The following is a 13314-nucleotide window of genomic DNA, read 5'->3' as shown; positions in this document are numbered from 1 at the left end:
GGTTTACAGATGAAGACCCGCCAGTAGGACGTAGTGACAACGAGTTAAAACGCGTGTAGGTTACGGCATCTTAAGCAGTTATTCGCCAGGCATGAATAATATCCATAGTGGTGCGAAATTCATGACAGAATACAAGGTAAAATTATGTTTCCAGCAAATGTGATACACATCAGAGGAAAAGAACTGTTTAAAGGAAACGTAAGATCACAAGCGTTGAGCACAGGGAGTTAACGTTTCAGTGCACTGGAAGGATTTTGCGATAGAGACAGCCCTTAAAATGACTGACTACCTGATCAGTGCCCTGACTACTTAACTAGGGAGCTGATTGAGACGGGCCCAAAATGTCTGTACTGAGCTGATTAGAGTTAGGAGGAGTTGCCAAAAGCCATACAAACTATAAAGGGATGAAGAAGTAAATGTGTGAACAAATGAGTCTGGGTAAGTTTGGCGAGAGTGAAGAAGTTACGTAAAACGGTGTGGCAGAAAAGCAGTAGGAACATGTTGACTCAGATGCACATTGAAATTAATTGCATGATATGCCTGATTATTAATCACATTAATCAATTTCACATCCACACACGCACAATTATATTAGATTAGTGAGGCAAATGAACACATAATAGACATTATGAAAAGTGTCTTAAATCAACACATTGCTTCCATATCATTAAACATCAGTCTATCAATAGTCCACACCAATCCTTCAACAGAATTTGTCAATCAAATAGCAGACTTTGGGGCCATTCAAACAGGTTGATTAATTGCATAATTTTTTACCGTTATTTTTACTTTATAATTAATCGCACTAAAAACACTTACATAAGGACCGTATATACACAAAAAACCTTAAAAAGGTAACATTCTGTATACACAATAAATCTATGCAAAGGCAAACAACACAACACTGCTGATATGAATGCAGTATAAAGAAACCTTACTGTAGGATATCACATGGAGGTCTAGCATAAACCATCATATTAAGGTTGTGATTAATTGATATGTATTTTTAAATAGGCAGCTGAGTGTCATCTGCTATGTTTGTCTGTGTGGGTGTATGCACATGTGCGGCTGCTTTTCTTTTCCTGAACCTTAGAATTTATAGAAGTCGCATCATAATTCAGGAACATGCGTCATTAGATCTGTCTCTGCAGGGAGCTTCTGTTTGTAGAGGGTCTGTAAGGCCAGACTTTTTGCTGCAGGGCAGATTCATACATATTCTGTTTAATTGATAGAACTCAAACTGGACCTGGCACAGACAGAAGCCTGTTTCTCTTTCTTAATGATTAATTAAGCTGGGCAAGGCTTTTTAAAGTGCCCCCCTGAAATAAATTCATCATTTTTTCTATTGTAATAAAAAAAAAAAAATCTGCATACTTAAACCGTACTGGAAAAGCAAAACATAAAAAATAGCATTTAATGTCAACACAGAATGAGAAAAACAAAACTGTGCAGTAAAAATGCACAAAAAGATATGGAAAAAATATGCATAAAATGTGAAAAATCATTGGGATCAACATAAAACTTGATCTTATGAATGAACGGTTCAAGGAGTGGAAAAAATATACAAATGAGAAAAACTTTTTGCTAACTTTTTGTATTTACACAGCAAAACATGTAAATGTAGCAAACTCGTAGATGCACTTAAAATCACTTTGGCCTTCAGAGTTACTGTAGTGATGGAACAATGATGTTTCTTTGTTTAGAACATTGAGCTGAAGACACAAAATATTGCTAACAGACAAAACAAATTCTCAACCAACCTCAATTCAACCCAAATAACACAACCTAAACCACCACGAGAAGATTAAAAGGAATGTTCGTGATGCACTGAACTTTTTCTTTTTCAAAACGCCTGACCTTCAGACAGAAACATTAACATAACTCGTTTCTCAATAATCCCAACTGATAGACAAGAAAGACATTTGTGCACCTCTACAGAAGAGAGAAAAGGCCAGACATATGCTTCAGTTTTTGGTGGACATTAATTGCTTTTGAAAGCTTCTTAAACATTATTAAAAATGAATCAGCATCACATGACACTATGTGGAAAAATAGATCCCAAAAAATTATGCGGAAAGATACATGGTCCTGCCATAGTAAAAGATCAGCATCATGATGTTTTACTTCTCATTCAAAGCACTGCAGCCAGGTAAAATGTCCTTAAATTTTTTGGATTAAAATGTGCTTATTAGCATGCATATTATTAGGATATTGGTCATTTATTAGTATATAGAGCACATATCAATGCCTTATTCTGCAAGACCATATTCTACATCCCTTAAACCTACCCAATACCTAACTACTACCTTATTACTACCTTATTAACTATTAATAAGCAGTAATTAGGAGTTTAAGGCAAAAGTCAAAGTTAATAGTTAGTTAATTGTGAGAATTGGACCCTAAACTAAAGCGTGACCAAAACAAACATTTATTTATTTTATTAATATTACTATCAATATACTATATTTTTAAATTAAGGTTAATAATATTATTTATACAATTTATTTTACTTTAAATTATATCAAAGTTGGAAAATTTTTCTTAGGCAAATCCTTAGCTCATAACTGGATTATGTGCTCACCATAATATGTCCGGTTCCACATTCTCTTTGTGACCGAGTCTCCTGAAGGTCGATCATGTCCCTCTGAAAGACTCTCATTTAGAGCGTTGCAGTACAACATCAGACCGTCATAGAAGCCACCTGAAATGATGTTCATCTGAAAGAACCAAATACCCAAATAAGTGAATACACATATGATCGAAAAATTCATAATCATCACTATGAGGCTCCTCAAAGATTGTAAAACTATTTATTTACCTTTCAAGTAACCTTTATGTATATTGTACTTTATAAATTACAGATTTTCAAAGCAGCTTTAGGGATGAACAGGAAAATAATGATTCAATGATGCAAACAGAGTTCAGTTCTGCTGTAAAGCAGCTCTAAAGAGAAAATGGTGTCATTGTTCAGCTGAGGTCAGTTCAATGTTGATTCAGTTCTGTTCAGTAACTGTAAAGATCATCAAATGAGTTCAATTCAGCTATAAAGCTGGCCAGGAGAAAAGTGAAGTCATCATCCAGCTTAGTTCAGTTCTCATCCAATAGTGTCAGTAAAGTACAGTCAAATCAGTAACATTGCTGCATATTGTGTCCCCCCTCCCATTTTTTCCCCCCTTTCCTTTCCTTCCTTTTTTTATTTACATAAAAACTAATTTCCTATGTGCATTAGAAATCAGTGTTCAGCATCCAGAGTGAATCGTGCTGGTACTGATGGACATGTTAGATTGATTTTCTTGACACACATCCTATCTGGAGCATGTTATTATGCTGTTGGTTTTCTGAATATACCTGATCTGAATCCTTCACCAAACATTTGTCAGAAATGAAAAATGAAAGTCAGACGGTGTGAGGCATAGGGTAAAGTGCTTCATCTCTTAATCTTTTGTCCTGATCCATTCAGACCATTTTACCCCTGCAGAGATTAATTTACATGTAAATGAACAGAACTGATGAGGGATTTGGTCACTATATAAAGAGTTTTTTCTTTTCATATTTCATCTCACTCAAGCCCAATCACTTTCTGTATGTGAACAGGGACCCCAAAAACACTTAAATATGTTCTCCGGAGCAAACCTCTCAATTAGAATCCACGCTGAGGGGAAAATCCACCAATTAAGACACATGTGCTCATATGGCTTGTTCGACTAGAAGAGAACGATAAACATACAGAGAGTTCCTCTCAGGAGCACACACTGGTGTTAAATACCCCATAAAAAAAACTTTCTCTCCTGTGGCTGTGTGAATGTGTCATTATGCATATTGTTTTGAGATGCACTGTGAAAAAAGTTGCACTGAAAAATGCTGCATTGAACTAAATTCTACATGCCTATTATATTCACCCTAATCTTTAATAAGCAGCACACACATTAACAGGCAAATACATCATACACATGAACTCCATAACTAGACAAGTTATTTTGTTTTTTCTTGCATTAAAATACAAGAACTTTCGTCTCCTGATGGAGTCTCCTACAGTGCAGCTTAAACCGTTTGACCTGAAATTTGCAGGTGTACGTCACGTTAATTTCATATTCTGGGCCTCAAACACACAGATATATAATTATATTCAACCTTAACCATTTGGAAAGAAAAAGAGCAAAAGTGCATCCTGTTCCTTTGTGCATTATTTAGTGAATAGATGACTATTATAGAAAAAAAACCTGTAAACACACAATGCATTTTGCAATTAATTTATTCTTTTGAGATAGAAGTTCCCTTCAAGCTCTTTATGAGAGAAGGCTGGCTGTAATGGAGGTATCCAGAGCTTCTAACGAGATAAGAAAATAGAGAAATAAATAGAAATTGAAAGGGAAGAGAGAAAGTCAAAGTCTTGGCAGAATAGGCATAATAGTACAATTACAAAAAATGAAAAGGTAAAGATAAATCACTTCAAAATGATCTCCCTTACCAAGGAATCCTCCACTGTGAAGTTGAACATCCGTTTGGCATCCGATTTTAGATGAGCGACAAACTCTTTGTACTCATGATTCTGCGGCTCTAGGTAGGTTAGTATCTTTACACTCTGAAAAATACACACGAAAATACAAATTTACTCTAAGAGGCAAATATCTAATTAGTCAAACCAAAATGTATTCAGACAACTTCAACATTTCTCACATCATCACAGTTTATTCACTATAGTTTAGAAAATGGTAATAAAATAAGACAAGAACTCAGAGTTAAACTGTGTCAGAACAAAGTCGTCTTGATTATGTCAGATAACTTTGATAGAAAGGTATGTAATGGATTATAATCAACCAATCAGCTGTTAAATTTAAAGGGGTGGTAAACCACGATTTCACAATTCTAACTTAAGCTAGCGTGTAATGTTGCTGCTTTAGCATAAACAACATCTGCAAAGTTACAACGTTCAAAGTTTAAAGCAAAGGGAGATATTTGCTTTTAAAGAAATCAGTTTCTAAGAACTACAGCAAACGGTCAGTAGGCGACTACACACATTCCTCCAGGGTTGGTGACATCACCAGGCTCAATATTTACATAAACCCCTCCTCCGAGAATATTAAATAGGGGGGGGTGAGGCCATTTTGTATCGCGGCGCTGTTGTGGTATAGTTAGGCTGGAGTGTTGTTGCCATGATGCCGAGGAAACGCTGTTATATTCATCCGGATTGCAGGTCTGGGGTACTTGCTTTGTTCAGCCTTCATAGGGACAGGGGTGCGTTGCAGAGCGTTTAACATACAGCATGTTATATGCACATGTGTTTGAGACAGAAGGGAACAGGCACGTGCGGGGCTCCCGCAGCACATCTCATGGAGGGAAACTTTCACAATGTTCGCGAGTTCAACACCGGATTTGCACAACGTCAGCTGCATAAGACAAACACTGCCAGTGTGTGAATGCACGACGCACGCGGGGCTCCCTCCCGCAGCACATTTCACGGAGGAAAACTTTCACAATGTTCGCGAGTTCAATGCAGGATATGCACAACGGCTTGACCTGAAAGCTGGATTTACAAACAGAAGCTGTTTACGGGCCACAACCTGTAAGTCTGATTTATTTTTCATCGATGTGTTTTCCTGTAATAGGTTGTAGCAAGGAAGTAAACAGATGACAACGCTGTTCTGCAAACCAGTCTGTAAAATGCTTATTCATACTTAACGTTATCCGACGAACACCTATCGTTACAAACACTAATGTTAAAATCTCAACAGCGAACTTGGCATTAGTGTAAATGATTCTTTGATTAGAGCTTTTATGTATTATGTATCTACAGGCATGCTAAACATGGTTCTGTGTGTGATTTGGCTACTATAGTAAAGCCAGTGTTTAATTGACTGAGACACTGAGAGGACGCTGGCGTGTATGTCGCCGCTTCTCATGCTGTCGAATAAACAAACCAACAACAAACCAACAAACATTGGACAGGCTGCTACATTGGACAGGCTACTTTATAAATTCCTAAACTGCTACTTGCAGTCAAACCAACTGCTGCTACATTGGACAGGCTACTTTATAAATTCCTAAACTGCTAACTGCAGTCATTCTCCTCTGACATTAGCAGTATTTTACCTCTGGGTATGGCTCAATCCCCCTCAATTCTCTGTTGAAGCTCGGACGTGTTTCTCTCTGGTGGTTGTTCTGCGGCTTGTAAACTAACGCTAGCGGCTTGCTAGCGGTCTCCTCGGGCATCATGGCTTTCCTCAGATACTGCATTATGGAACTCAAAAATCTCAACTCTCACATCGTACCGAGTGCCGTTGATTTTGAGGTGATTAAATCTCTCCATCTCTTACGTCGCCCCCGCTATGTGCACAGGGCTGCGCGGCATAAGTTTGTTTACATGGACACATTCCAGGCTATTCCTGTTCTTCGGTCTCTCACTGCTCAGCGACGACGTCATCAGAACGAGCCGCGCCCACACTTTTTCAACCTGCGGCCCATAGAACGGGCTGTTGATGATGTCATCTCTCATTCCAATACTTCTGTTCTGAAGTCTGTCTCATTTATGCTTCTGAACACTCGCTCACTAAATAATAAAGCACCACTCATTCATGACATTATAATTGACAGGAAACTGGATTTTCTGTGTCTAACTGAGACCTGGCAGAACCAAATGGACTTTCTTGCACTTAACCAAGCTACCCCCCAACGCTATAGATACATTCAAAGACCTCGTAGTTCTGGACGTGGTGGGGGACTGGCTGTCATACATAATGCAGATTTCAAAATAAAAGAACTTCCAGTACATGCCACTTCTTTTGAGTGCATTCACCTTGCTCTGTCTGGGCCTCAGCAGCTACAAGTGGTCCTTATCTATCGCCCGCCTAAGGCATCTGCTAGCTTCCTGGCTGAGCTCTCTGACCTTCTTGCTCTGATCTGCCCAACCTCTCCAGCTACTATCCTACTTGGTGACTTCAACATTCATGTTGACACCAGTACTGTTTATGCTACTGACTTCTTGTCATTATTGGACTGCTTTAATTTTACACAAAATGTCAATGGCCCCACACATGTTAAAGGTCATACACTGGACCTGGTATGCTCCTCAGGTATTACCCCAACCAATCTACAAACTATTGACCTGGCTGTTTCTGATCACCTTGCAGTTACGTTCTCTGTTACTGTGCAGAACACACATAGGAAGTGTGAGAAAAGGATCATTGCATATCGTAACATTAAACAAGTATCCATACAAAACTTGTCAAACACTCTAGAAGGCCATCTGATCAGCTATCCTCCAAATCGTATAGTCGATGACTTGGTTAATGACTATAACCGGGCCTTGTTGCGTAGTCTGGACTCTGTTGCTCCCCTCATAACTCGATCTGTCTCCTTCTCCTGTCCTGCTCCTTGGTATACTGCTGAACTCCGCCTCATGAAGGCCACAGGACGGAGGCTGGAGAGGTATTATAAAAAAACTGGCCTTACTGTTCACCGGGAAGCCTACAACGACCATGTTAAGAGCTACAAAGATGCTCTGTCCAAGTCCAAAAATAACTATTATTCAACACTTATTGGTAACCAACAACATCAACCGAAACAGCTTTTTTCCACTATCAACCGCCTACTCCGCCCACCTGACAACCCTTTGCCACTTGACGTTCTTGGCCTATGCTCCAGATTCCAGGATTACTTCCAGGAAAAGGTTGAATCTATCCACCAGCAACTACAGCAGCCAAGCACCTCTCATCCAACGACCCTACTGCTGCTTGACACAGATTTCACAACAGTCTTCACGCCGGAAGACTATCTTTCCTCTTTCCACATGCTCAACACAGCTCAAGTTTGGGAGCTAGTGTCAAAGGCAAAGGCTACGACCTGCAAACAGGATCCAATGCCGACTGCACTGGTTAAGGCATGTCTTCCAACTCTGGGTCCCACCCTTGTCAACATCATCAATACCTCGTTGTCTTCCGGGGTGGTCCCCACCAGCTTTAAAATTGCTGCGGTGATCCCTACACTTAAAAAGCCTGGCTTAAACCACGATGATCCAAGTCACTACCGCCCGATCTCCAACTTACCTTTCATCTGCAAGCTATTGGAAAGGGCTGTGGCTGCCCAACTTAACCATCATATGCTACAGCACAACCTCTATGAGCCATTTCAATCAGGGTTCAGGACACAGCACAGTACTGAAACGGCCCTAATCAAAATCACAAATGATCTTCTCATGGCAGCAGATTCTGGGCATGTCAGCATCTTAATACTTCTTGACCTCTCAGCTGCCTTCGATACGGTATCCCACACGATTCTGCTCACTCGCCTCTCAAATCTCATTGGCGTCACTGGTACTGTATATTCCTGGTTTAAATCCTATCTCACCAACAGGCAACAATACATCACCCTTAAGGATATTTGCTCTGAATTGGCGCCAGTTTTACATGGTGTGCCACAAGGATCGGTACTTGGCCCTCTACTGTTCAATATCTATTTGTTGCCTCTTGGGATGATTATCCGGAAACATGGATTACATTTCCACTGCTACGCTGATGATACCCAGCTCTACATCAGTACTAAGCCTTCCACACCTCTTCCACCACTGACACTCATCAACTGCCTGAAGGACATAAAGCTATGGCTGGTCAGTAACCTTCTTAAACTCAACAAAGATAAAACAGAACTCATAGTGTTTGCTCCTCAGTCACTTCTTAAAAAAGTTGATGACTTCGTACTGGATGTGGATGGCTGCTCAATATCAGCATCTCCTCAAGTACGCAATCTGGGCGTGATTATGGACCCTACTCTCTCCTTCCAGCAACACATTAAACACACTACTAAAACGGCGTTTTACCATCTCAAGAACATCTCTAGACTCCGACCATGCCTCTCCGACTCTGTAGCTGAGACCCTTATCCACTCCTTCATCACCTCCAGACTCGATTACTGTAATGGTATCCTGTTTGGTCTGCCCAGCAAAGCTACCGACAGACTCCAGTATGTACAGAACTCTGCGGCTAGGATGCTAACCTACACAAAACTCGGTTCTCACATTAGTCCAATCCTAAAGAAGCTTCATTGGCTGCCAGTTAAATCACGGATCAAATACAAATTCCTACTTCTGACGTACAAATCTCTACATGGACTTGCACCTCAGTATCTGACGGATCTACTCCATCCGTACTATCAAGCTCGGTCCCTGCGGTCCTCAGACAAGGACCTGCTCGCTGTCCCTAAGTCCAGGCTACGGACACTTGGCGATAGAGCTTTCTGTGTGGGTGCACCATCACTCTGGAACAAGCTTCCTCATGCCATCCGCTCTGCAACATCTTTAGCAACCTTTAAAAACCAGCTTAAAACACACCTCTTCACTGAGGCCTATGGGCCATAGATGCTCTGGTTTCTCTCCTTCTTATCCTTAACCCCCCCCCCGCCCCCCCTTGTCCACCCCTTCCCTTGCTATTTGTTAAGCGTCCTTGGGTCTTGTGAAAGGCGCTATATAAATTAAAGTTATTATTATTATTATTATTATTTAGTGTTTTGGGTTAATATTTCTTGCGACAGATATTTGGCTATAATCGTTCTAAAAATACAAAAGTAACAGTGCCATTCAGTAGCGATCACTATAGATCCGCAGTCTTTACTCATTAGGACTGAACAGGTTCTGCTCGATCATCTTCACTAAAATGTTCTGGGTCTGATTCGGGCTCAGATTGGTGTGGTTTTATTGACGCCATCGTTTCTAATACTGACCAAAGCAAAGTCTACCGGTAAGGTAAGGGGCGTGACGTTTCCGACAAACATACACTGCGGTTAGCGAATCACAACACACTGGGCCAGCTAACCAATCTCAGCCCATTGCGTATTTTTGAGGGACTGGCTTCATACAACCCGGAAAGCATCAAACCGTTTTACAAGGAGGGACAGAGCAGTGTAGAATAAATGTCAAATATATGAAAAATAATGATTTTTAAAAAAAAAACGAAGCATTAACATGTTACAGTGCACCCCACAAACACAATCAAGCCTTCAAAACAATGTGTTTTACCACCCCTTTAAGTACACAATTAGATAATACCAATTTAGGTCAACCAATTACCAAGCAGTGCTTAATTTTGTTCAGTCTGTGGTGTAAAAGGTCGCATTAGCAATTAAAGAAAAAAACACTTAAGCAAAACATGGTCAGGTCAAAGTGTCTGAATAATTTTGGTACCAATTTTTTTAATACATTTTACTGGTAGTCCACTGTATGAAGAATTTTTCGGTATGTTTCACAGTTGACATTATTTTGCGATCATCACTTATATAAATGAACTATAGTGTCCTGCACCCACTAGTAAAAAAAAAAAGTATCTGGTCTTTGAATAATTTTTTGTTTGACTGTATAAGCAACTATCCTCATAAATGTTTAGGGGGAGAATTCGCTAAGAATATACTAAGGCTTCAGTGTCACATTATCCTTCAGAAATCATTCTAATATGCTGATTTGGTGCTAAATAAACATTTCTTATTGTGATCAATGTTGAAAACAGTTGATTAATATTTTTATATAAGGATTATTTAATGAATAGAAAGTTCAAAAGATCAGCATTTATTTGAAATAGAACATTTTTGTAATAATCTAAAGTCTTTAATGTCACATTAGAACCATTTCAAGCATCCTTGCTCAATAACATTTTGGTTTCACTTTATTATGATGGTCTCTTTAACAAATTCTGTTGACTATAAGTAACTTTAAATCTACATGTCAACTAACTCATGTAGTATTAGTAGACTGGTAGGCTTAGAATATGTGGACTTGCAAAGCAGGGTTGCCAGGTTTTCACAACAAAACCCGCCCAATTACTATTCAAAACAAGCCCAAAACTAGCCCAATTGCGTTTCGGGGGTGGACAACAACTTTTTTTGGCAGGGTTCCCTTGCTAAAATTTGCATTCCCGGGGCTAAATATCACATTATTGGGGTCGCTTCGACCTGTGGACATGAAAAACAGTCCGTGGCAACAGTGTTAAAGTAGCCCAATTCCTGGGGAAGACTGTTGCAAAGATACTTATAGTGAACAGAATGTTCAAAAGAGACCATCAAAATAAAGTGTTAACAAAAATTGTAATTCTCTCTCTCTCTCTCTCTCTCTCTCTCTCTCTCTCTCTCTCTCTCTCTCTCTCTCTCTCTCTCTCTCTCTAAAAAAAACCCTAATCTAACTGACCCTAAACTTTTAAATGGCAATGTTTATTGTAAATAAAAAATAAAATGTATATAAATTTAAACACATATATAATTTATATAAACTTATATAAATAAATAAATTATGCAAATGTTTTATTCCCAATTTGTTGGTCAGTTCTGAGTGTTAAGTTGTGGATGATTCAACAAACTACCGCAATCTGACATAGTTCACAGTTTTGATGCAGTGTTGTGCAGCCGCAGTGAAGTGTGGGGCATTTGGATATATGTTTGGTTATAATGCTCTTCTTCATCATCTGATGAATAACTTCTGACATACATCTCATTCGCAGACAAATCACAATCAGATGAGCTGCTTATATCTTTAAAATCTGAAAAACTTTTGTGAAAAAAATTGGGGCACTTTTCTGGACTTTTCTGAGTTGCATGTTTTCCCCTTTTTTTCTGTTATTTATTTCTGGTTTTGCAAAAGAAAAACAACAGCTATTGAGCTATAATGTTATGTATATGTTTTTTTCTGTATCATAATTGAAAATAAAACTTTAAAAAATAAGGCTTAATTTGTTAACATTAAGTTATGAATAAACAAGGTAATTTCAACGTTTACTAATATATTTTTAAAACCCAATGTTGTATCTGTAAACATTACTTAATGCACTGTGAACTAACATGAACATTTTTATTAAATAACATTAACTTATAATTATCAATATATTTTTTGTTAATGTTAGTTAATGCATTAACTAATGTTAACAAATGAGACCTTATTGTATAGTTGGATGAGTACTAAGTATTTCTCTTATAATGCCTTGAGTTACATTCATAAATATAGTTTTAATTTGGGCAGGTAGGAAAATAAAGAATAATCATAATTATTCAACATACAAATTGTCTGTTTTTATTTTGTGTGCAATCATAATCTTTAATCTACCAAAGCGAAGCTCCAATGAGCATCAGCATGTCTTGAATCTGCTGTGTGTGGGTTCATCAGTGGGCACTGAGTGTTGGAGTTCAGACATCTCACACTCTGCACAGAAACTCTTCCACTCTCAAAACAGGCGGCTGTTATCACAGTAGGGGCTGGTGACTGCGGTTCTGTGACACCAACCGAAGCTAGAGTGACCTGCAGAGCTTTTGATAAGAATATGGCTCAGCTCTTGAGCCCCCTGAGGCATAACAGTGATTGTTTTGTGTTATAGGGGGTTTAAATTAAATGCATTGTTATTCTGTAACCATACAGACTAAAAGCAAGGCTCTTTTCAAGGTTCAAGATTGTGATGATGAAAAAGCTTTACAAAGCTTCATAACTGTCTCTTTTCTCTTCTTCCATCATGCTTCATAATTATTATCTCAAATTGTATAATATCAGTTTTATATCTGGTGGAAAATACAGAACCAAATTCTCAGAGAAACTTAACAGACCATGAAACTAAGGATGTTGATTGTGTGTGTGTGCGACTATGAGATAGCTTAACCATCCAGACATAGGGCTTACTGGACAGGTTTTAAAAGACAGCTGATTACCAAAAACCTGTGACACCTCCTTACAGAGCAATACAGACAAACTGACTAACTTCAGATAATATATCTTGAATTAATGGATTAATTCACCAAAAAATGAAAATTACACCATGATTTAGTCACCCTCAAGCCATCCTAGTTGTTTATGACATTCTTCTTTCAGAAAATACAATCAGCGTTATATTAAAAAATGTCCTGGCTAATCCAAGCATTATAAAAGGCAGGGGGAAAAAAGTGCATCCATCCATTAAAAAAAGTAATTCACACAGCTCCGGGGGGTTAATAAAGGCCTTCTGAAGCAAATCGATGCATTCAACTTACGGAAAAAGCGCAACGGAAGTAACGCTTCTCGCAGTTCAAAATGCTTACGCTAAGTCCTGCTTAGCGTAAGCATTTTGAACTGCGAGAAGCGTTACACTTTCTTCGTAAGTTGAGTCCGGATGTTTGGCAGCAGCTAGACATTTTACTATATAAAGTTTTAAATATGGATGTTTTTCTTACAAAACGCATCGCTTCGCTTCAGAAGGCCTTTATCAACCCCCCGGAGCTGTATGGATTACTTTTATAATGTATGGATGCAGTCTTTTTGGGCTTCTAATTTTGGGCTCCCATTGACTGAAGGAAAAGCCAGGCTTGGAAAAGCCAGGACAT

The 13314-nt window shown here is 38.8% G+C and overlaps 1 protein-coding gene across 1 annotated transcript in view; it reads right to left on the bottom strand.

Annotated features, from left to right (window-relative positions):
• Positions 1-13314, bottom strand: part of npr1b (natriuretic peptide receptor 1b) — a gene marked incomplete at its 5' end in the record, with an annotated part of 59375 nt that overhangs the window by 29405 nt on the left and 16656 nt on the right. The window contains 2 exons of the mRNA XM_079836836.1: positions 2582-2717; positions 4469-4582. Coding sequence (XP_079692962.1) covers positions 2582-2717; positions 4469-4582 — 250 coding nt within the window. The remainder of the gene's footprint in view (positions 1-2581; positions 2718-4468; positions 4583-13314) is intronic.

This window comes from Gobio gobio (assembly GCF_949357685.1).
Source record: "Gobio gobio genome assembly, chromosome: 15".
In the NCBI taxonomy this organism is placed as follows: domain Eukaryota; kingdom Metazoa; phylum Chordata; class Actinopteri; order Cypriniformes; family Gobionidae; genus Gobio; species Gobio gobio.
Note: the sequence above shows the minus strand (reverse complement) of the source record. Positions and strands in the feature narration are given on the sequence as shown.